At 45.0% G+C, this 25,270-nt stretch overlaps 1 protein-coding gene across 1 annotated transcript in view; it reads left to right on the plus strand.

The window, feature by feature from the left end:
- tiam2a (TIAM Rac1 associated GEF 2a) overlaps positions 1-25,270 on the plus strand; it is a 49,647-nt gene that overhangs the window by 17,621 nt on the left and 6,756 nt on the right. Inside the window, exons 11-22 of the mRNA XM_083998312.1 lie at positions 2,839-3,015; positions 3,648-3,752; positions 3,842-3,920; positions 4,055-4,144; positions 4,235-4,453; positions 7,165-7,259; positions 18,808-19,041; positions 20,376-20,444; positions 21,435-21,560; positions 22,064-22,172; positions 24,433-24,612; positions 24,896-25,014. Coding sequence (XP_083854438.1) covers positions 2,839-3,015; positions 3,648-3,752; positions 3,842-3,920; positions 4,055-4,144; positions 4,235-4,453; positions 7,165-7,259; positions 18,808-19,041; positions 20,376-20,444; positions 21,435-21,560; positions 22,064-22,172; positions 24,433-24,612; positions 24,896-25,014 — 1,602 coding nt within the window. The remainder of the gene's footprint in view (positions 1-2,838; positions 3,016-3,647; positions 3,753-3,841; positions 3,921-4,054; positions 4,145-4,234; positions 4,454-7,164; positions 7,260-18,807; positions 19,042-20,375; positions 20,445-21,434; positions 21,561-22,063; positions 22,173-24,432; positions 24,613-24,895; positions 25,015-25,270) is intronic.

Consider the following 25,270-nt stretch of genomic DNA (forward strand, 5'->3'; position numbering starts at 1 on the left):
AATGTGGAAAACAGCCCATCACAGGGATCCATTTTGATTTAGTGGAGATTAAGACTCTTCAGGGTGGGAAGCAAGAAAAAAAAGAGAGAAGGAGGTTAGCTCGGTTGTATTGATTTTTGTCTGCACAGACGGTTCTTCATTTCTGTCTTGATGACTTTGTTCCTGCTGTACTACTTGAATCACAGATCCCTCAAATTACTCTAATAAGCAACCATCTCCCACTAATCCTCCGGGGTGAAGTCGAGTGGCAGAACACGTTTTGTGTGAGTGTGTGCGCCCGAGCTTTGTTGTGGCTGCACTGGCCTTGTGCGCACTTGTATAGCGTGCGACTGTCCTTGTGGGTTCTTATATGTGGTCCCTGTGCAGCCCACGCCATTTGAACCAATCACCTTTTTCAACAGGCTGGAGATGTGCTAACGCTGTCGAGCTGTAGGTTGTGAGTGTTGCACAAAGCAGAGAGATAAATATCTATATAGGATGTCACCATATCAGCTGCCTTGACTTCCGTGGAGGTTACACAGGTCATACTAAACGGTTTAGCTTTTTTCTTTGCATCCTCCATTCGCCCACTCTAGGTCTGCATGGGCGAGAATGAATATGTTTTGAGGGCTTAAAGATATCTTAACTTGCTGTGTTACAGGGATTTCTCTAACTTAATGCTGCGTGTTCACAGCAATTCACACATTTTAAATGTATGCAGATTCCTGCTTCTGTTGAGGAAAGGCCAGAGCAGCTCTGTGGTTATGTTTTATTGGCTTGTGATCTCCACACCATCGCTCTCCTCCTGATCCCGTTTTCCGTGTCACCACCCTCCGCTACCCACGGATACACACACCTCCTCTTTGACTTTGAAGCCATTGCTGTGGAGCAGGCACTCGTACAGTGCCAGTCTGGTTGGCCATTATTGTCTCCTCACCTTGTGTGTGTGTGTGATTGTGCAGACAAGTGTGTCCCAGCAGATGAAAGAGGAATATTGGGTAGAGCTTCAGGAAATGAACAGTCATTTTCCTTAAATAGATTTAATAGAAGGAAATTTGATACATTTACTCCTCTGCTTCCTCTTCATGGTCATCGTATCTATTCAAGGCAGCGCTGTAATATTTGTGTTACCCAGTTGCTAAGTGGAACAGAAAGGGTGTATTTGTGCAGCGGCCACCAAAACCGTCCGCAGCTCCACATTCCATCTTTAGAAGCTCCAGGGTGGAGGTTGACTTGCTTGGAAATAATTTCCACACTTGAGAGGGAAAAACTGAAGTATTGGATCAAATTATTTGGCTGGATGCAAACGTAAATAGAATAGACGCTGGCCACACAGAGCACTTGTTGAAGACCAGCGCGTGCCTGGCAGCGGTTCATGGAACGTTGACCAGGCAACCGTCAGCCCTGTTACAACCCTCTCTGACCAATGAATGAGTGTATAGTGTTAGTCAGCCGCCGGCCCAGGTCAGTGCAGGCAACCAAATCTTTGTTTTCCGGTCACACCATATTCCTGGGACGCAAACATGGCGGTTATGCAACCAGTTGCCTTGATGCTTTATTTTTCATCCTCAGTTTGTAAGGATGACCTCATGTTCCTGAAAAAGGTCGGTGTTGAAGAGGCACCTTGTGTTCTTACATCACCAACAGGTTCGGGAAACATCTCGGTAAGAACATTGGTGGCGTTTATTCCACTGATTCCTAAAGTAGACTCATCAAGGGGACTTTTAAGGTGGAAAATGAGGCGAATGTTTGTCTGTGTGCCTCTGTTTTTCTTAGCTACACAGCTACTTGTGTGTATGTGTGACGCTAAGTGATGCTGTGAATCAGAGACCTTAGCTTGTCCCTTTAGGCTTTTTTGTCTGGCAGGAAAAAAAGGTCTTTTTCCTCTTGAGGTGATTCATCAAGAGCAAGCATCCTGCCTCTGAAACAGACAGAAAAGCTCACACACAAGCACATCAGACAGAAAACCTCACATACACTGCACTCTCTATTTTCATGATCCCATAATGCATTTAAAACATTGTTATATACCCAGACATATTCTCTAAGTCAGTTATTCCTCTTTGGTCCTTGAGTCTACATATTTTTTTTGTCAGATGTGAGAGATGGCTGGCTTTTTCAACACAGGAGTTTCAGTATATTTGGTGTGACTGAACCTTCCTTCAAGATCTAGGCTCTTGATAATTGTGGCCTTAGGCTGCACTGTGGCGTCTCCCACAGCCCCAAAACGCAGCAGTTGTGCTTTCCCTTCCAGAGACACAGAGTCGCAACCAAAACCCCCAAATGACTGCCTGTGAGGCGGAGCGGTGGTCTAACCCCCCCTCAGCCTTAATACCCGACTCAAACCTCACTGTTAGTGCCACCAGCGAGTAATTACCCTCTGAAAGTTTGACTGATTTTGAAATAAATTGTCCCGATACATCACTGAAGTCAAGTGTGTTTGCGGCTTTTCAAACCAAATAAGTCTCGGAGAAGTGCACAGATATCATCTGGACGTCTAGACCTTTGCCAGGCCTCTTGTGTACACGGTCATTACGGTGACTATTATGTGCAGCAACTGCCGTCTGTGTTGTCAAATGAATTTCTGAAAGGCTAATTGTATGACATCTTTGCTCCGCTGCTTGATCCACTGCCAAGCATTTAAACTAATGGAACTCTATTGATTTGTGTGCTGCTACTCAAACTCTGCCTCTTTTTCTCTCCATTCACGAGTCTCTCCCTCTCTCTCCTTTTACCTCCCTCTCCTCCTCTTTTTTCTGTTTACTGTCTCCTCCATCGAATGCTGCTCACACTTTTTTTTTTAAATATTGTCTTTCCCCTCTCTACCCCCCTCTTCCCCCCTCTTCCCTTCTCCCACAGAGGCTGGATGTGCTGACCAGCATCTACTCCATGTCGCCCCCTGAGGGCGGTGTGTGGGACAGCATCAGCTGTGCCACGGACGTGCTGACGTGTGTCCACATGCCAGACGGCCTGACAGTCCAACTCCCCATCAGAAGGGACCAGACAGCGGCCGACCTTCTCTCTGCAGCCTGCAAGGTTGGTTTGGCACGCCAGTTTCAGAGACATGATGACATGTCACCGGAAAGAGAGAACAATATTCCTGACAGCTACAGAACAAAACGCCAAACAAAGGCAGCAGTGATGTCATTTAGATTCAGTTGCCAAGTGTAATTTTATGTTTTTAACAGAACCCCGCCCGTCACACTTGATGGTGAAAGCGCATATTTTCCTGTCATGTGCAATCAGATTACATGTGAATACAAAGTTAATGTTCTAAGAGTGTGCACCTACACCAGGTGTGCTATTGTTAATGGGAAAAAAAAAGGTTTTTTAAGCAGCTGGACAGGGAGCTCTTGTTTTGTTATTCTCCCAAGGGCTTAAAATACCACACCTATTCATGCAGCATCTGACTCCAGACAGTCCTCTAAGGATGACTGCAAATAGATGGACACACACAGAGACACACACCATGCATGCATGTAGTCCCTTGGGCAAAACTTTTTTTTTTTTTTTGTTTACTGCAAATTTCTCATCACTAAGTGTAAAGTCACTGAATAATTCATGCTTTCGCCACGCAGCAGCTGTCATACTAAGCATCGGTGCATGAAATATGTGGGATGATTCTGTACATGCAGTCTGCTGAACATCAAGGGCTCTTGTGTGAACAGGTGAAACAGCTGGACCCGGGCCTGCACTGCCTTCGACTGCACAGGCGAGCGGGTCAGGACGTGGAGGTTCGATACGTGGCACATGGAGAGCTTGTCCGCGACGTGGTGAGGCTCACACATGGATACACTCTGCTTACTCTTCATTATCTGAACCTTGTTTAATGGGTATTGATTTGTTTGATATCACCGTGCAGGTCAATGATCAGTTGGAGGTTTCGCCGGTTAATGTGTTTACACTGCACATGAGCAGGCCCAGCTCCACTGGGGACTTTGGTGAGTGGGGCCTCAGATGTGGATTAATTTAGCTGTATATTTTCTATATACCTCACAATGCTTCATGTTCTCATTCTGTCAGGCTAATTTGTCTCTCTCTGTCCCTGCATCTTTGCTTCTCTTCCTCCGCGCAGGTTTTGCAGTAACAGGACACATAGACAGCCAAAAGAACAGCAGCATCTTTGTCAGTGAGGTGCTTCCTGACGGACTGGCCTTCAACGAAGGTGCTCGCTTGACAGTGAACACTTAAATCGGCAGTAACAACATGATATGTGCGACCTCTTTACTGAACTGTGTGTGGGTTGTGTTGCCAGGTTTGCGCCCAGGTGACGAGATCCTGGTGCTGAACAATCGTTGTGTGTCCGGTCTGGACCTGGCACTCATTCAGACATTGTTCGCGGAACAAACCCTGCACCTGAGCCTGAGGCGGGACGGTCCCCTGCCGCCAAACGTGGCCTCCAACCACCTGGTCCCTCCTTCCAAACTGAACCAGGAGGTTCGCAGCAAGCACCACCGAGCCAAGTCCTCCTCAGGTGCTTAAATCCAGATAACATAAAAACATTAAACACACAAAAATCCTCAAACATGTATTACTAGGGACTGTATATGTACAAAAACTTTATATATTTAAGAAACACAGCAAAACTTAAAGGGTACACGCATCAGCTGTTTTGCATGAATTAACCTCGAAAACAACTTAGTCTCTTAACATTCCATTATTATCTCATAGTGTGGTGAATGTGCAGATCACAACTTGTCCACCAGAGCGTTTTGGAGTTGTTGGATTGTGTATTGTTTGATGAGGGAATGGGAAACCAAGTCAACCTCTGAGCAGCTCGCGGCTCTGCTCCACCGTTCTAAAAATAGCTTGCACTGACAATTAAAGGTAACGAACGTACTGCTATAGGGATTATGGCAATCGGCCAATTTGCCAAAATGTTGAACTATCCCTTTAAAGTTGATAAACTCCTTGGTTTCAGTTGGTTCAGGTTATAAATTGTGCTGGGCACATTTACTTTCCTCATTTAGAGTAGTGTTTGATCTGGTGTGTCGTGTTTTATTTTGTCACATGCTAAATTATTAATTATCTGGCTAAGTTTGACATCGTCAGGACCTATTGACTAAAAATGCAGAAGTTCAGACATACATTATTAGTATTAGCTGAGAGAGCCGGCCCTCGCTCTCACCACAGCCACAACCACGTTTCCCTTCCAGTAATGTTCTTGTCTACTTCCTCATACAAGAAGCATGAGAAAACACAGCGGATGTCAAAAGTTAAGGGCAGTATAAAAAGCCTCAGATGAAGTTTCAGAGCTCAGTGCATCCTCAGGAGAGAGAGAGGGGTTTGACCACTGGGGGCTCATTATCACAGTGAATGTATAGTGCTCTGTCGGCTCGGTTCAGACTCACTGTGGGTACGAGGTGTCAGAGGTGCACAGTGAGGTTGTCCATGCTGTTGGACAGGCACAGCTGATACCCAGCTGTTTTTGTTCAAGCCTTGCACTGAAGGTAAGGGAAATTCAACCAGAGGAAAATGGTCTGTGGTATTGTGAGGTTTAAGATTTGTGTGAGATATTTTTGAGATGATAATGTTTTTTTTCCTCCAAGGATGTAATCAAATGAAAACGTATATATTTCAAACCATTGTGATTATTTGGAATTTGTCTTTTGACAGTACAGCACAGAACTGTTTGTTTCTAAAAAAAAGTAGATTCACAAATATGCCTGAATTGAAATGTACAAGTGGGATTTTTAATTTGTATGATAATTCAAAATTTCCTCAGGTTATATTTTTGGTGTTCATGAGAAAGTTGCAGAGAGCAGGAGGATGGTGTTAATTAAATAGAGAAGAATGGTATGACTTGCAGATTTGCAGCACAGGATGTTGTGGGTTATTTGTATGCACTTTACTCCACTTTATAATCTATTAGCAGGTTGTTTGTATAATGACAGGGAGGCAAAATTGACTAAAGCTCTGCTGTCTGTATTTTTCTTCAAGAACATTTGATGCATTTTTTTACTTATTGTTTTTTACTCATCAAAAACAAGTGGAAAAGAAAATCCAGTTCCAGAACAAGCGTCATCTTAATGATAGTAATTCATTAGTGTTTTCTTCCTCTGCCGCCATAATTGAACACAAATGGATTAATGACTTGAAGGCCTCATTATAGTAAGTGGTGTGATCAAAGTTCCTGCAGTTTTCTTCTCCGTCTCTAGAGGGCACATGATTCCAGGCAGGCTGATAAGGAGGCAGGGAGGCAAATGCCCACAGTGTGGAATTAACACTTGTCTGACACAAATTACAAAAATGATTTCACGGTGGCATTTCCACAAGGGAAGCGCCCATCATCTGGATTCATTCAGCCTAATGCAAATGCTTAAGATGTGAGAATTAAATTTTAGATGACTAGATATCCTAGTAACTCTGCTCCAGCAGTCAGACATTTGGTCGACTATGATTGCGAGCTTAAAAAAGAGAAGTTCGGCTCCTCAGGGGGTCCAGAAGTTTTGTTTTTGTTTCCTGCTGTCACGTTGGCCTGCCTCCCGGGCTACAATCAGAGATAAAGTCTTTTCATGTGCCAACTGCCAGGGAGTTTGTCCTTGGGACCTTGAATTTAATGAGAAGTAGGTGAAATCAGGAAATATTTTAACACCCGGTTAATCTAATATAGCCATCATGTCAGGAGGGTTCATATGCAAATATACATTTTACTGAGAGGAGCACTGAACTCTTACTGAAAAGCTATTTCAGGGTTTTAGAAAATAGATAACAGAGTCTTTAATTAGGACGGCAGAGTGTTTGTTTTTCTGTAAAGGAAAGCCATTGCTGTGTTTAGTTTGGAGACACATATTTAAATGCTGTGCAACTGGCAGAGGCTCGTGGTGGTTTTAAACCTAGCCAGCATTGTTCCTGTTTGATGGTCTGAGGAAGGATACGTGCTGTAACAAGAACCACTGTAGTGCACATGCAGTGATAGGTGGTCTAAGCAGAACATGCATACACACAGAATGATACTAAACCTAATTCTGAAAGTGTTCCCACTGTCAAACACACACATGCACACACAGAATGATACTAAACCTAATTCTGAAAGTGTTCCCACTGTCAAACACACACATGCACACACAGAATGATACTAAACCTAATTCTGAAAGTGTTCCCACTGTCAAACACACACATGCACACACAGAATGATACTAAACCTAATTCTGAAAGTGTTCTTCCCACCGTCTCTCTTTCCAGATGTGTGCACTGCAGCTGATGGTGTGGAGTCCCTGTGCGTAGGACTGGAGAATGGTCACTCCCACTGCGCACACAGGCCTGTTCAGCATAGCAAGGTAGGAGGGGCGAGAGTTTGGGAGTGGGAGTCTATGTATGTATGTGTGCGTGTGTGTGTGCCAGAGAGAGAGAGAGTATGTATTCTGCCTCTCACACATCTTCACACAGTACCTTTCTCTGTCCTTCCAGGTTTGTTTGTGTGAATATCAGTATGCATATTGTGGAGTGTGTGGAGTTCATGCCCACTCGCAGTGGCAGCTGTGGAGCTCTCAGTAACAACCCTTAGCATTACCATAATAATTAGGATATCCCATTATAGCCGCCAATATAAACACAACCTATTACTGCCATACAGATGGGATCCAGAGAAGAGGTTAGTATGACAAGAAACAGCTACACGGGTCTCTACTGAGCAAACTCTATACAAGCAGATATCTTTCTTTTACTGGCGACATACGGTATTCCTGTGTTTGTCTTTGCCGTAAAAAGTCCTGTCTTGGATCAACGTACTCTGCAATTAATAAACTCTTGTGTTTCAAACTGGTTTAGAGGAATGTCTCCTCTATGCATGTGCCATTGAGTTGTCTCTCGTGATTTCCGGCAGATTGCACACCTATTTCTATCCTGTCTGTTGTTCAATAACCAGTCAGGGTTTTGATGTGTAAACCGACTTTATTGAAGTCATTATACTGAGTGTGAACCGGCCCTGTTGGGAACTGTGCCTCAGAAGTGTGAAAATGTAATACAGGACAATCTGGTCGTCACAAATAGCCACACGATGGAAGCCTGAGAGCGTATGTGCAATTGTGTGCGCGCACGTATGTATTCACCTTCCTTTTTCCATCATTCGGCTGAAAGTTCGTGTCCTTTGAAGCCATGTGGTTGTCATGAAGTGTGAGTGATTGTCTGATGCACTTTTAACAAGCTGCTCATTATGTAATATGAGCTACAAGGAACAGGGAATAGGCAGCAGTGTTGTGCTCATTTCATTACTGATTCAGTGATAGTAAATCCAGGCCAAATATCCAGAAACCATCGTTAATTGCTGTGGCTGGCGTGGCTTTATTCTAATTGCCTGTGTCAGAAGATGCCGTGCAGTATTTGACCTGAGGTCAGCCAGGAGGTGGATTAGAGAGGACAACTAGCTCTCCTCTCCTCTCTCTTCTCTCTATTCTCGCTCTATTCGACTCTCTTTTTGTTTGCCCGGCGACATGAGTCAGTCCCACTGCGCTGGGATCTGCACTGCACCACTGCTGCTGCTGCTGCTGCTGCTGCTGCTCAGCTCCCTGCCGTTTGTCTTTTGCAAGGGAATGAATGGAAGAATAGAACATAGGTGTGTGTATGTGTGGGAGGGAGGGAGGGAGGGAGGGGAGCTTTGTGAATGTGTGTGCTTAGGTCACTATACATACATGCACATTTGAGGCATAAGAAGAAAAAAAATCTCACTCCTTCCATCGGGAAGACTCAGCCACTGTGAAGGCGATAGAAAAAAGAAAAAAACACAGGGTGAGATATTGGTGCTGGTAAATCAGATTTTTGCCGTCACGAAGAGCGGGATTTAATCATGGCACTGCCATCAGTTTGTTCTCTGGGGCGAGGAGAAAGAAATCGAGTCACCGGGTAGAAAATCAGCCATGTATCAGCATATAGGTGCACACATGCGTGCACAGGGCGTTGTGGGAGTCAATAAAGATGGATGGAAGGGAAAGACTAATTTCAAGCCTCTTGTCGCACATTGTAATCAACTACCTCACTAGGCCGGCTACCTTTGATTAATTGGTCCGTCACATTCAAATTTGCACTTACTGCACAAGAGATTTGTGTGTGTGTGTGTTTGTTTGTTTGAGGTGGAGCGCTTACCAGCCACAGCTGATAATGTTGTTTACCGTCTGGATAATGATTGGGTTTCCTTCCTCAATGTTGCATTTGGCTATAGAGCGCCATAGTAATTGGTTTAACACAATGTTGTGGTACGATTATGAGCTTAACCAATCGATTGCAGAAGTCAACTCAATTGGTCGCAGATAACTCCCATGGGGCCACCGGAAATGGAATTGATTTGACATGCATGCAGTTGTTTAAGTGAGGAGAAGCAGTCCTATGGATGTGTGTACCTTTTACCTTCAGTTTCAAAAAACTGCAGCACCCAGTTTTCATGCCTCACCTAATCTGGGCTTGTTTAGGAAGTGAGATGGCTCGAGTAGAGGCTTCATGGGGGATTTGTTTGGCTGGCAGGTCGTCAACACATTCTCACGCATACATGGGGGAGACGCACACAACACGCACGCATCTATTGGATACCAGTCGATCCCAGATGGACAGATGGAAGGACATGGGAAGTAATCTGGCACGGTCGGTCTGGTTTCACCACATGGCACCAGTCCACTGTAGTGAAGTCACACACGTGTATTCATGCACATGCAGATGAACCAGGATATAAAATTAGATAATCACATGAAAAAAACATAAATTCATGCTAGAACACATTATAAATTAGCTACTTATGTCTTGTGTAAAACTAAAGGTTAAACAGCAGACAGACGTATTAAGCCTCTTTGCTATTGTCCAGACCAGACATTTGAGTAAGAGCATTTAAATGGTCTTATGAAGAGAGCTATGGCTAGAGCCAATCCACAATTTACTGTTTGGCTTAACTGGCTTAATTCAATGTTATTCTGCTTCTTTTCATACACATCAGCAGACTGTACTGATTTGTGCTGGATCTGTTACCTCTGTTACCTCTGTTTCTGGACTCAACCTTCCTTTTTTCACTTGTCTCAGGGGACAGGAGGAGTCTTTGAGGTGTTTGAACACTTTTCATAAAAGTGTGTGACTAAGAGACTGAATTAATCAGTTTTGATTCTCCTCTCATGTTATGAGTCCTAGACTTCAAAAAGATATGGTGGATGCCTACGGATCATCATCTTCAAACATGATCCCTTCTTCCTCAGAGCTACAACATCCCCTCCCTAAACTTTAGAGCAACCCCCCTCACCCGACTGGTGTGTGTGTCTGTCTGTCTGTGGGATGGGTGTGGGTGTGTGTGTGTTATGACTAAGCCCATCAGCCACCATCTGGCCGTGAGCAGACTAATAATCTAAGCTTACTGCTGTCAGTCTCCTTAATGCTAGCCCACTCTCATCGGTGCACTCCACTGAAAACAACTTGGAAACGCAGATAAAAACTTGAAAGGAAGGAGCGACGGAGGGACCGACAGGGACCCAGATCCAACATGAACCAGATCCGGCTAAAATGACCACAGAGGGAGTGCCCGGCACAGCCACATCAGTGGTCATACCGATCATGGCCCCACCGGTCAACGATGAAGCCCCTCAGTCGTGCCTCTACATCACTACGTTCATGGAGCTCTTTATGTGGGACCAGTCTCCCGCCCAGGCCCTGTGCTCCCTCCTGGCCATGTGCTGGTTCTGGCCGTCCGGCTGCGAGGCCGAGGAGAAGGACTTGTTCCTGGGTTCCGCGCTGCTCAGTTTGGGACGGCTCGTCAAAGACAAGCTGGCCTGCCTGGCCCAGGACGTGGCAGCCTGCTTGTCCTGCCAGAGAGACGCTAAAGGGGACAAACTACTGGTAACTACGGGTTGTAGCTGATACTATGAATCTTCACACTTTAGCTGCAAAGCTTCACACAACTCCCACGACCTTCTGTGTGTAAATATAACTCGAGTTTGCACTTTATTTTACAGTCAGAATATTTATGCATATTATTTCACTGTAGCATTACTCTACAGAGTAGGCTACAAAAATTACAACATTAAATCCACTATGAATAAATTATTCATTACGTTTTTAGCCATGCTAGGCTAGTGCTGGGGAAATGACAGTCAGATTGATAGTCCACTTAACCGGAACATCTCAAAAACCATGGGATGGATTGAAATTGTGTGGCACCAGTGGTGCCCAGAGGATTGAGCACGGAGCCTACTCTCATCTGCTGAATTGAACTGGTACTGTGGCACTCGAGAATTTAAATCTCTCACCACATCTGTGACTATACAAAACCAATGACATTCTCACTGGACTTCGTGTTGGTGCTAATTAGCAACTGTATGCTAACAAAGCATGGTAGTCTGCATCAATGTGAGCATGTTAGCGTGCTTATTTTAGTGTCTAGTCATTTACAGAGCTATCTGCAGAATTTCCTTTTGTTTTTCTTCAGTACACAGCTCTGTTCTAGTGATCTTTAGTCCCACTGTTCTCACATGGTTTATGGTCTAAACAGAGCAGGTCAAAAGGTCATAGTGTTACTTTTTGCCCTATCTCCCCTGCCTTTGCTGCAATACATGATGTTATCACAGTACTATGTGCCCCATTAGAATTAATTTTATCGCTTTGACCAGCAGTTAGTGTCTTTATGGGCATGTATTTGCCCTCAAATGGCTGCCCTGTGTGCCCTGTGGTTGTATTATCTGCTGGTGTCAGATAAGTGGTGATAGTGATGAGTCCTTTTGCTTCAGTTTTACTGGTCAGGAAGCATAGGTGCGGCAGCATAGAGGTTGCCATTAGTTATTCCAAAGACTTGTTTGTCATCAGGCTGTGTTAACTTTGGCAGCAAGCATTTCCACTTAACCTTTCATTTGCATTTAGGCATCCTGGTGCAGTAAGAATAGCATATAGTCCTAGCACTACTTTGCCTTTGTACTGGCAGTCATGCAGAGGAGTCGATCTGAATAGCCTAGGGGACTCAGTAGAATGGGTGCTTTAATCTGAGGCTGGGTTCATTATTAAAACACACTCTTCTCCCAAAGTCCTCTGAGACTTTGTGGAATAATATTTGTTTAGGCTGAATAATAAAAGGCGTAAATGGGCTTGAACGGAGCGCGACGGGACCAGCCCTCCCCCTCGTCTTCCTCTCTCCTCCCCTCCACTCTGTTTGATTTATGAGCGTGTGTCTTCTTTTATTGGGCTTTGAAAAGAAGATGGCAGTGTGGCACTATAGCCCACTAACATGGCAAATGAATCACTGGCTTGCCTACCGGCCACCGGGCCTCCTCTCTCTCTCTCTCTCTCTCTCCCCTCTCATCCTCTCCCTTTCTCTCTCTCGCCCTCGTTCTTATAGTGTCATGACATGGCTGTTCCCTGTGAGGGATGGTAAAGCCTCCCCCAGGGACACGCCTGTATTTCATCCCCTCTTCTTTATCCTCTCCGTTCCCAAGTTTGTTTGTTTATTTCTGCTAAGATGTAGCCCCTCCACTTGTAAAGCGCGAGGCTTCTCCTTTGATTTGAGCAGCGTTTCATCTGAGCTCTGAACATAATGACTCCATCGGAGCGTTAAAGGGAGATGGAGACAGTGTTTAGTGTTTATCTTGCAACCTCCCAGTCTGACAGTGCTGAGCTGTGTGTGTGTGTGTCTGTTTTTTTTAAACTTTCTTTTTTTTATACCCAACCCCAACAAAAACAAGTATTTGAGTATGACTCAAATGAGGCTGAGAAATCTCTTCTTGGGAAGGACATAACAGGATTCAAGCAACTTTTGTGTTGGATTTTCTTTTTTTACAAGTCATCAAACCTCCTTTATGACTATGGATTCTGGGATACTTTATTCAGCATCTGGCCAGGTGCACATTGTGTTTAAACTTTAAAGCATACTGAGGCCTTATAGAAACTAACTACTGACTGATGGCTAGGAGTTCAGGTACTGACCCTGAACTGCATTGACCCTTGTTTATGTCACGTTCATGGTTGGGACCTTTGTTGCATTGACTGTCCATTGTCATTTTATCATCCCTGTGTCTTGAATGACAACATAAAACGGACAAAGATTGTTTAACAACACACAGTCAGACAGGAACAGCTGGAGCGAGCTTCACAAACACCTTGACATTGAACTGTCTTCTCCCAGGATGCCAGATGAGAATATACCTGAGCCAAAGTCTTACCTCCTGAATCTGAACACCGTCAATCAACTGGCTACCCTCATGAACAATGAGCTCAATTTGGCTATAATTAAATAAGTTCGAAAAATCAAGTTCAGTTTTCCAGGGCAGGGCCTTCTTTAGTTTATTTACTCCATGTGAAAGCAGTCTGTGCAATGTGCGATACATGTCACGTTTTATTCTAGTGCAAGGCCATAGTTAGCATTCCTGCCCTGTTACCCCCACCGGCTCAGAGCCTCCCATTTTTGAGTCAGCCATTCCTCTGTGTGTGGAGGTAACAAGCCAGAACAGTCTACATTGTACTGCTGCTATTGAGAGACTGGACACTGATACACCCCCGGGCCTCTCCATTCAGCTCTCTGGAAATCACACCAGAGAGGTCATATGGAGCCGAAAAGGAGCGGAAGACCCAGAGGAAGGAGAAATGGAGATATCTGGAGGCAAATGGGCAGAGAGAAGTAGGATGGATGGCGGGATGTGGAGGTAGAGACGTAGGCTGGCCGGCGCTGATGCTAAGAGATGGATAGCGAACGAGGACAAATGCGAGGGGAAGAATTCTCCCTCTGTTTTAACAAACCAAGTGGCCAGACCGTCCACTACTGATTGATATGCAAAACAAGCCAGCAGCAAGCACTTTTACTCTGCCTACGCCCACAGAACGGCAGGACCCAGGATCAATGGCTCGATCCCCATCAAAGCCCGCTCCACCCCAGAGGTTGAGGCGTACTCAAGGCTGAGGCTTCTGACCCCAGGCCTAACAGAGAAGGGCATCTGCAAATTAGAGAGAGAGACAGAGCAGAGGAAGGAGGAGAAGGAGGAGGAGGGTGAGAAAAGTTGAAGAGATTGACTGACCATCAGACGAAAAATAAGGAGGTTGACGGAGCGAGAAGATCACTGGGACGGTCAAGCCAACTTCTCTGTTCCGTCACGGATATTTTTTTTCTTCTTCGTTTGGTCGAGCTGTTAAATCGCACGCTGTCTCTGGAGCCGCCATGCCAGCATCCAGGGGGGGCAGGCTGCGTAGGAAGGGCTGCTCGCTGGCCCGGAGGACCCAGCGGCAGGCCACAGCAGCATGGAGGCTGCTCTACAGACTGCTCTTCATGGTGAGCCGAGGACCAAGAGAGCAAGTAAATATTTAGAAAGATTGACACGGTTTATCCTCTGATATTCGATGCAATTTATGAAAAGGCCTCATTAAGAGACCCAGTAGAAAGTCCTCAGTAACGGAACTGGAAATATGACCGCTTCTTATAGTGAAAAGGTTCACTGGGGGGTTTTCTGGGATGAATAGATGTGGTTTAATTTCAGAGGGATGCGAGGGCTGGTGTAGAGGTTCAGCTTAATTCATGTCAAGGGGATTTCTTCGGCCGGTTTGGAATGAAAATGTGAGGGGATTATTAAAAACAAGGATTTTTTTTATTTGACACGGCGAGTATAGCAATCTCTCACTTTGTCCTAGGGGATCTAGCACATGGAACATCATGTACACGCGTATGACAACTGACTGTAAATGAAAGAAATACAGCTGGACGTCGACAGAAAGGAAACCGTGCAGATGGAGACAAAATAACTTGACAGCTTCTCGGGGGCTTTTTATTTTTTATTTGTTTTTGTTTAACCTGCAAGGGTTGACAGAGACTTCTTTACTAAATTGACTAAAGGGCATCAGCAGAGGGAGGAGGTGGAGACACGACGCAGAGCTGATAGCTGTCAGTGAGAAAACCTGAATAGGAATCAACGGCGGTGCTGTCGAATCCACTTGTCTTTTCTGGCGCTCCCAGGCTTTTCTCCCGCCTCTGCTGGCTCATGTCCTCCGTTCTTAATTGGTTATTTGGGCTGGATGTCAGTCCGTGTTGGTGGGGGGTTGTTGTGAAGCAATTGCAATTCCTGAGTCACGACAGACATGTGGGCTCCCACCTTTCCCCCCTCCTCTTTCCCTACCCACCTCGTCTTGTCACGCTTCATTGCAGGTATCTGCCATTTAGCATTTAGGATATCTTATTTACTTGGATTCCTGTGTGAGAGGTGAAAGTGTTTTTTCTCTGTGTACAAGTCCCCAAGCGTCCAATCAAGCATATATGTTCCTTTTCGCCCCAGACGTGTGGCTCCTCTATCATCTCATTTGTGAACCTGAGCCCACATCCTTCCAGTGTGTGTGGGTGTGATGAGAATTAACTCAGCACTTGAGCAGTGGTGTGTGGTACCGGTACACACAGACACACACACACGCACAACTTTAAAGACCTGGGCTGGCCTCCACTCTCCTGTCTGGGCGCCTGTAGCTGAAATGAATGGCAGATATGACTGTTATCTGTCTGCACAGAGCTGCTCTCCTGTGTCTGGAGCTACCAGTGGCCTATTTGATGTTTATGTCACTCTGATATCCTTCAACCCCTGTGTTTCCTTCAGGCAATCTCCCCTTGTCTGCCTGCCTGGTGCAATATGGAGTTTTCCCAGAGCATGTATCAGTGAATGAAGGTTGACTGGCGCTGCGTGTGGCATCATCATCCCTGTGTGAAGCACATTTTGTTATCTGTAGTGGGACAATGTGGGTCAGCAGCTGTACTACTTACATGTATGAATTTATAGGGTTATTTATGGATTACATGTGTATGCATGGCAGGTAATAGCTATAGCCTATCCCAGAAAATACTACCTATTCTAACAGAAAATTGCAGTAGATGGCTCAAACCAAGATGGCAGCTCAAAAACTAGCTGTGTGGCTTTAGTGCTAATTAGCAAACAATAGCATGTGGACCAGGCGTGTCAAACTCATTTTAGTTTAGGGGCCACAAACAGTGCAATTTGATCTCAAGTGGGCTGGACCAGCAAAATAATACCATGATAACCTATAAATAAAAAAAAGTTAAGATTTATTAAGATGTTTACAGTTGATGAAGTATCTTGAAATTTCTTGATAAAAATATGTGTCATTTTCAAATCTCCCACACTTGTCAAATTCATCCTAAGGGCTGGATTGGACCCTCTGGCTACAGGACTCAAGTTTGACACCCTCGATGTAGACCACCTTGAACATCTTATTTCAATTCAATTCAGTTAAATTTTAATGTAACTTCCAAAACCCCATTAACATGGAAGCGAGAAGCCATTCTACAACACTGACAACACTGCCATTGTGAGCAGTATTGGCATGCTGGTGTTAACCTAAAGAGCTGCTAGCCTGGGTGCGTTGTGGATTTAATTACTGTTGGATAGAACCAGGCCAGCTAGCTGTTTCCCTCTACTTCCCTTCTATTCTGTCAAATGGCTGCTGGCTGCAGCTTCATATCCATCACACAGACATGTTCTCATCCAGCTCTCAGCAAGAAGGCAAACGAGTATATTTCACAATGTCATGCTGTTCTCTTAATGCAAGATATTGTGCTTAGAAATGATATGGGACATTAAGATCAAGATGAACCAAAAGAGATGGTGTTTCCTGTGTCACAGTTATATTGCTCCTCCTCCTCTCCTCCTCCTGTCTGGCCTAATTCATCTTCCTCCCACCTAATCATTTTGCTGCCCTCGTATGTCATGTCGTATGCTCGACAAATATGAAAAGGAGACACATTTAAGACAAGACAATAATTCTTTTAAAAAAAGACAGCAGCAATTTTGATAATAAAAATAAAAATAGGATATATTAAAAATAAAGTGATTTCAGTAAGCTAAAATGCCATCAACACCTTAACACTGTCAAGTATTGACCCAGAGCCGGTGTGCGAGCGTGTTTGCAGGTACGTCTGTTTGTAGTGTATGAGTGTGTCTGGGTCTTCACTCAGATGTTTGGTCCCTCCACCAGAGCACAGGGAGGCATCAAGGCCCAGTTGTAATTATCAGCCCACATTCAAAGACATCCAGAGAGGAGCGCTGCTGTGGGTGGTGGATCACTTGAAAGAGTCTTAACCCAGACATGGAGAGGACACGGAGAGGAATTTTCCCCTTCTGTCTCTTTCTCTCTATTCTCTGTCTTTCAGTCTGTCACTCTCACGCAGTCTGTCGCAGCACTGAGGGTCTGTCTCCTGAGTGACCATGTTATAATGAGCTAGCTGATGAGTTGCGGACTTATTAACGGAAGCCGTGATTGTCTCTGGGCTCCCTGGGAGTGGAATTTGGGGGTGTGTGGGTGGTAGCTCACACCAGTATCAAAGCTGAGTGGCTCAGACAGACTGCCCAGTGTGTGTGTGTGTGTGTGTGTGTGTGTGTGTGTGTATGTGCATGTGTGCGCACTGATGCCTGCAGTGTCAGAAGGCTGCATTGATCCATGTGTGTTCCTGTGCAGTCTTTCAGCGGTGAATTGTACTTGAATGCTTGCTCATGCAATATTTTCAATACCAGCACAACACACACACACACACACACACACACACACACACACACACACACACACACACACACACACACACACACACACACACACACACACACACACACACACACACATATGGAGAGTGCTGAGCAGCTGTTTTGCCTGGCATCGTGGCCATCCCACCGCACTGTGTTGCTGTGCAGCGGATTGGAACCTGCTATTACGGGCACTTATCAGCCTCCGCTGATTCTAGTGCCTGGCCACAGATTATAATGCTACATCATGTCATTTACTTGGAATAAGAAGCACTGGTCATCATGGGGCTATTTTTAGCACAGAAATGATAATTGATGGCTTGCCTTGCACACTATAGTGTAGCAGAGCTTGGTGCAGTTGTCCGGTAACGAATTAGATTGTATTTTGTGCATACATTTGCTGTAGGATTTGAAAAGCATTTTCTGCAGAATGGTAACCATGGTGTAACGTAGAGAGGAAGGAGAGACTTCTTCCCCACTGCCTCTGTTTCATGTCCTAGGGAATAAGAACAGAGAGGCTGATAATGGTTCATTTTCTGCCACAGTTGCTCAGAGACTACAAAATTGTACCCGCCACAGGCAAGGCTTCTCAGTATGGCGCCCAGAGCTGATGTTAATTTCCTTACCCCAGTCAATGCAGTCCGGTATAAAATAATGCGGATTATCTTTTTCAGTCAAACACCTCCGTAAATGGTATGACGCTAAGTTCGTCATGGGGTTTCCACCTATCAAAGAAGTACAAAGGGAGCTGGCGGAGATTGTACTTTTTTGTGAATGAGCGGAGGTATTACCAATGAAATTTAGAAAATTACATGCCACTAACACCCCTCCTCCAATCCCCTCTAATACAAACTATTACAAACTAATACATGACCTCTTGGGGATCTCTTGGCATTTCAAATTTTCTGGAACCGATGTGACACAAAGCTGCATAACTGTCCGTTATGGATTTAGAAGAATGTAATGTGGTATAATACTATCTGCTGGGATATCCAGTCAGTCTTTCAGATGCGCTGTAAAGTCTTTGATGCAAAGCCAATTAGCATAGAGTGCTAACTAAATCTCCATAACGCCCTCAGTATACTCCGGGGATTGGCTGGCCATGTATAGTGTACAACTACTGTACATACATCATTACTGCATACAGCTTCAGAGCTGAAGTCATTAGTGGTGAATAGTTAAATCAAGGAGGTAAAAGGCATTTTAATGCATCTCAGAGAATATGTTTGTGGGCACATGCACAAACGTGTTTGCATGCATGCAAAGTAGTGTCTTATCACAAGGGTGATCCTCATTTTATCCAGCTGGCTGTTTATAATCCCTGAGATACCTAACCTAAATAGCCCCCCCTTCTCTTTGTCGCCCCCTACAGAGCGTGGACACAGTGTGCACTCTCTACCAGTCCTTCCAGGAAGGGACGGGCTCAGGCGCCGGCGGCCTGATGGAGGACAACAAGGAATCTCGGGTGAAGCAGGGAGGGGAGTCAGGTTTGGGTTCCACGAGAGAGGCCACCCTGATCAGACCTTGCCCCAAGCACATGAGCGCCACTGAGAGGTTACGCAAGGTCATCCAGGAGCTGGTGGACACAGAAAAGTCCTATGTGAAGGTGAGACCACAAAGCTCAGTGTCCTCTCAGCATATCTTCATGGAAGATGTTTTATTGGCCTTAACTCCTTTAGTTCAATATTATTACATTAACCAAAATAAGCCTGAAGATATGTAGCAGGGGCCAATAGTCACTGACCTCAACTTAGCCTGGCTCTGTTCAAAGGTGAAAAGTCTGCCTTTTTTAAAACAGTTTAACCTGTTTAAGAAATAAAGTGTAAAAACAACTACTTTCAGAGCTTTTATGGCGAGTAACGTGTCTGACTACTTCTTGGCTAGCAACATTAAAGACTACAGGAAGTTGCCGCCCCTGGCCAAGAAATATCCTGGCATATAACTCCATAAAATGTCAAGTTTTCATTTTTACACTTGGTTTTTTGTACTGATTTAATAATTTAATATTAATTAATTAATATTATATTCAGTCAACTTTTGAGGTGCGTTGTAGATTTAATTACTGTTGGATAGAACCAGGCCAGCTAGCTGTTTCCCTCTACTTCCCTTCCATTCTGTCAAATGGCTGCTGGCTGCAGCTACATATTCATCACACAGACATGTTCTCATCCAACTCTCAGCAAGAAGGCGAACAAGTATATTTCACAATGTCATGCTGTTCTCTTAATGCAAGATATTGTGCTTAGAAATGATATGGGACATTAAGATCAAGATGAACCAAAAGAGATGGTGTTTCCTGTGTCACAGTTATATTGCTCCTCCTCCCATCTGGCCTAATTCATCTTCCTCCCGCCCAATCATTTTGCTGCCCTCGTGGTTTCCCGACCTTTTTCTCCCTGGTGTACATGAAAGAGCCGCATCTATGATCTTCTCCTGACTGAGGCACATGAGGTGTCTGGCATTTTTTCCCCTTTCTTCTTCATCTCCTCATTTTTCATTGAGCTCCTTTCCCCATGCACCCCTCATCTTCAACTTGCTGTTGATTTGTAATTGAGGGAGGAGATTGTCTTCCCAGAGTGAATGTTCACCCGAATCTGTGCACCACTACTGCCTTAGGTAGCTAAGGGTGGGGGATGAGGCAAGTGGAGGAGCAGGAGGGAGCTCATAAATCAACCTAATGAGAATATTCCCACTGATACCAAGACAAGCTACAGCCACATTAAAGGAGAGGGGGCTGGGGGTGGGAGAAGGGGAGAGCAAGGGGAGATGGTGGAGGAATGAGATGGGGGATTGTGGGAGGCAGTCGCACAGAGGTTATGAAGTGAGAAATAAGGGGGCATCTGATGATGAAAGGGATGTTAAAGGACACGCAGGTTAAGGAATAATGTTTACTCTCGGTGTTTGATTCCTTGTCACTAACCTTTTGGATCTTTGCTGCAGGACCTGGCCTGTTTGTTTGAGATCTACCTGAAACCCCTGCAGAATGAAACCTTCCTCACACTGGACGAGGTATGTGGTGGTGGTGTATGTGTGTGTGTGTGTGTTTGCACAAAGAATAAAACGTGAACAGAAGCATATCATGGGACATTGAATTCATTGAGTGTTTATTACCTAAAGGTGGTGGTGATGAACTCTGTTTGGGCATATCTCTCATTACCACTGTGATAGGCTGGAGGACAAATTAGCATTTCCCCTACACTGACCTTCTAGTGTCCCTGTGGGACCCACTAATAAAGGCCAGCTTTAGAAGAAGCCTACCCTGTGAGCGTTCACCTCTGTTTCGCATTTCATTACCACCTTATAGCTGTCCACTGATCTCAGAGTATCCTTTTCACTAAGAAAATTGTGATTTCCCTTCATTTAAATAACACTTTAAAGTGAGATTTTGAGTCCCTGTGACAACATATAGCGGAACCGCAGCATGCTAATGACCTCAGTGTTGTGGTGTGCAGCGCTGTGCCAGGTGTGACCTCAAACACAGGACGTCTCTCCCAAGACACACTAGTCGATAGGCCACTGAGCACTGGTGCAAATTAAAAGGCCATTATGGGACAGTGGAACGTGTTCAGACACAAAATGGACAAGGGCATGTTAGCCCTCGAATGCTTTTTAATGAAGGGAAGTGTTAACCCTAGGTGTGTGTGTGTTGGCGAGGGGGTGTAAGGCTGCAGAAAGTTTGTACACGTGTGTGCAGAGTATTTCTAGCGGGGCTAATAGCTTGTCCCTAAGTGCCTTTGTCGGAGATGGAGCCATGAGAGAGGAGGTTTTATATCACTCCAGGGTGCCTGTCTCGCTGATTGTTATGAATTACAAGCTATCTTGGCTCTTTTTTCCTTGTAGCCTCATATTCTTTCTCCTCCCCCCACACTCCCACTCACGCTTTCTTGCCTATTTTCCTCTCATACATCCTTTTCCATCACCTCCCCACTATTCCAAACTGCCTCTTCCTTTCTTTGCCTGTCTCTCCATCCTCCCTCTACCCCCGTTTCTCCTCCTCAGATGGAGAGCCTGTTTGGCAGCCTGCCAGAGATGTTGGACTTCCAGAGGGTCTTCCTGCAGACACTGGAGGAGAGGATCGCCTCCTCGCCTGACTTTAGCACCCTGGAGACTCCCTCACAGTTCAAGGTGAGATACACACACAAACGCAGAGTAACGTATTATATTATTGATTAAATGTCCAAAGATTCAGTTTAGATTCCATCAGACTGATACAGAACATCATTATACCGAAACTCAGGTGATTTTTAGCTGCTATTCCACAGAAATGCCTGATCTTTGTGATCTTGAGGTTTATAAATAATAGAGGAGATGTGACATGAGCACTGCCAGCTGATTTATAGCCTTGACATGACAAGATGTGGGGTCTATTGATTGAGGCAGTGGTTCACTGGTTGAATTGCGAGCCGCTGAAAGCGAGTACGCTCAGAAGGTTAGGCAAGAGGGACGAGGACAGAGGGGGCGTACGAATAGTCTCCCAGGAGAGGGAAGACAGAGGTCCTGTTACGACTTCACATGTTCGCACTCTCTCATCCTCTCTCCAGCCTTGTGTAGCATCGCTCTTTCTCCATCCGTGTGCAGCACTTGCTCACACGCTCTGTTTTTCCTCTCACACCCTCCTCTGTTTACAGAAGCTGCTGTTCTCTCTTGGGGGCTCGTTCCTCTACTACGCTGACCACTTCAAGCTCTACAGCGGCTTCTGTGCCAACCACATCAAGGTCCAGAAGGTCCTGGAGAGAGGTACATCACACACCTAAGCACATGAAGTATACATGGTGACCTGATTTCAGTCCTGCTGCACAGGTGGGAGGTGAAGATTGGCATGAAATAAAGACATATTCTGCAGACACATACTAATCCAAAATGCACCACACCTCTGCTAAATTCAGCTTCCTTGCACCTCTGTTGCATCAGAGACACCTCACAGCTCCACAGATTTTGTCCCGTCTTTCGGGAGACAGATCAATTATATAGGAAAGCAAATGTCCCAGACAAACACAGTGGGTGACAGTGAGCTGAGTGATGTCTCCCCAATTTACCGCAAACCCTGTTCCATCTCCAGCATCATCCACAAGACACAGCCAAGATATTAGCATTGCAAAAAAATCATTTTGTGATTTGTGGTTTCTTAACATTCAAGCAGGGGGACTTTAAAACAAATACACGCATCTATTTATGCACAGACTTTGGATAACCTTGTCCACTAATGGCAGATATGTGACCGTGACAACCTGAGAGACCCAATAATTCCTTGCGTCTCCCTCAGCATGTGACAGAGTGGAAATTTTAAAGTTGATTTACGTGCACTGAGAAGCCAGCCTCTCTGCCGCTACTTGGGAATGTTGCCCACTACAGAGAGGAAATGTATGAAGATTGGCTTCTTTTCCTGACATTGGGGGGAGGGGGGGCAAATTGTCCCCCCTGTGCTGCTTAAATCTGCCCCATTACCAGAATTGCAGAGGATATTCCTCGAAGTAAGCAGCAGGATTGATGTTTAATAGGATTAGACAGGCTGATGAAAAGTCTCTCATGGGTCAGAATCATCTAGAGGAGAATAACATGTGGGGACTGTGGTTATCAAAGCAACACTGGTGCAATGAAGGATTTCTGTACAGTTATATAGACTGTATGTATTTATATACATACATACATATTATACTGTGTGTATATATATGTATGTATGTATGTATGTATGTATGTATATATAAAAAATATTAATGAGGATTAATGAGATATTATCCCACCAAAGAGCTGTAAATACATAGGAGGAGAACCTTTCTGTTGAGCTGTTGACAGTGAAATGTAAACAGAAGGGCAACCCCTGCTACTAAGAAGACTCAAAGCTCTCACGTCTAAGGTTTTATATGGAGAAAAAATGACTGGATGTCCTTTTCAAAACACCACTTAAGTCTTTGCATAATGATTGTTGTCAAGTGCCTCAGTCTGTGGGCAGTGCCAACTTGACGCAGAATGGCTCCAAATGTTTGAGTGCTGAGAAAAGATGCCAGACTCAAAGCACCAGTATCCACAGGGTTTTTTTTTACACCCTGTTCTTCTAACCAGAGCTTTAAATGTTTAAGCGTGTGTAATATTAGAGCAACATGCACTGCAATAATTGCACGGCACAGATAAGAACAGTCGGGTATAACAAGACGATAGCTGCACGGCGCTTACACTCAGTATGTAGGTGGCTCAGCATGATACAGAACAGCCAGCACAGTCTGGTCACAACCAGCTGATCCAAGGACACCGGGAGGAAATCTGTGGGCGTTTGTAAACCCTTTAAGTAATTATATGCCCATCTCTGCCGTCTTCATCGCTCCCCTCCCTTCCTCATCACGCCGAAGGCCCCCGAGTTGCCTTAGTTTCTCTGTTTATTTGTCGACTCGTTAATTGCCTGCCAATTACTCAGGGAGGTGTCAATGCGGCTGCCTGTCTGTGGCTGGGAGTGCTATAATTAATACTTTAATGGCCCCCCTCGGAACGCGTCGTGGAAGCATACTGTTCTGGGAAAATGTCATCACCTTTACAGAAGGCTTGTTCTTTATTATACCTGCTAGTTGGCACCATGCTGCTGACTTCAGTGTAAACTCAGCAGTCCCAACGTGATCATTTCACCAGGTTGTAAACAAAACAGCTTCTCCAAGTATAACTCACCACAGTTCTGACGGATATTAATTTCACTGAGCCACGTGAGAACTCTTACTTACTTCATTACGATACTCAGACATGATGGTATAATAGATTCGTTAACAGATGTTTACAGTTTAATACTGCAGTTTTTGTGGTGGGCAGAGGAGAAGGCTACACCACCCCCTGCTGGAGACATGTTATTGCACCATCATTCTGCACTAGGACTAATAACATGCAACAGTTTTCTATATCACATCACACTGTGGGGCTCACAGCGCAGCCGCATGACTCTGAGTTTGTTTGTTTTGTCCTAAAACACACTGACCACCCACAGATCCCCATTAACACAATACATGTGTTATTTCAGCTAAGACGGATCAGGCCTTCAAGGAATTCCTGGATGCGAGGAACCCCACCAAGCAGCACTCATCCACCTTGGAGTCCTACCTGATTAAACCGGTGCAGAGGGTGCTCAAGTACCCCCTGCTGCTCAGGGAGCTGGTCTCTCTCACCGACGCAGACAGCGAGGAGCACTACCACCTCACCGGTACGGAGGGAAATACATATACATTCACATTCATACACATACTCGCACATCCTCCTAAAAATACATAGCACTCACACTTGTCATTTCAGTGTCACATTGTTATGCTGCCATGCGTAGGAACATTAAGTAACAGATCTTGGCACATAAGGATTGGAGTTGTTCCCGCACACAATGCACACACATACACTCACACATATACACAATGAGCAAATACAATCTGCGACTGTAATGCAAAGCAGCTACATATACAGTCAACACTTGTGCTCTGCTCTCGTCCCTGCAGAGGCTCTGAAAGCCATGGAGAAGGTGGCCAGCCACATCAATGAGATGCAGAAGATCTACGAGGATTACGGCTCCGTGTTTGATCAGCTAGTTACTGAGCAGACCGGCCTGGATAAGGAGGTAGATACACGTTTTCAGAATCGGATGTATAATCACCAAGAATAGACTTGTATATTAAAAAAGTTGGCTTAGCATCAGTTTTGCATTGATATCACATTGGATTTCACAGGACACCTGCTACACGGGGTCTCTCACAAAGGATTAAATTAAATAGCCTACTTGAGACTTAACAACAGGGGCGGAGTCGGGGGGCACCAAAATCTACCAGGAAAAATCTGATTGCACTGGCCCACCGTCGGCCCAAAACACACACACA

The sequence above is a fragment of the Trachurus trachurus genome (assembly GCF_905171665.1).
Source record: "Trachurus trachurus genome assembly, chromosome: 22".
In the NCBI taxonomy this organism is placed as follows: domain Eukaryota; kingdom Metazoa; phylum Chordata; class Actinopteri; order Carangiformes; family Carangidae; genus Trachurus; species Trachurus trachurus.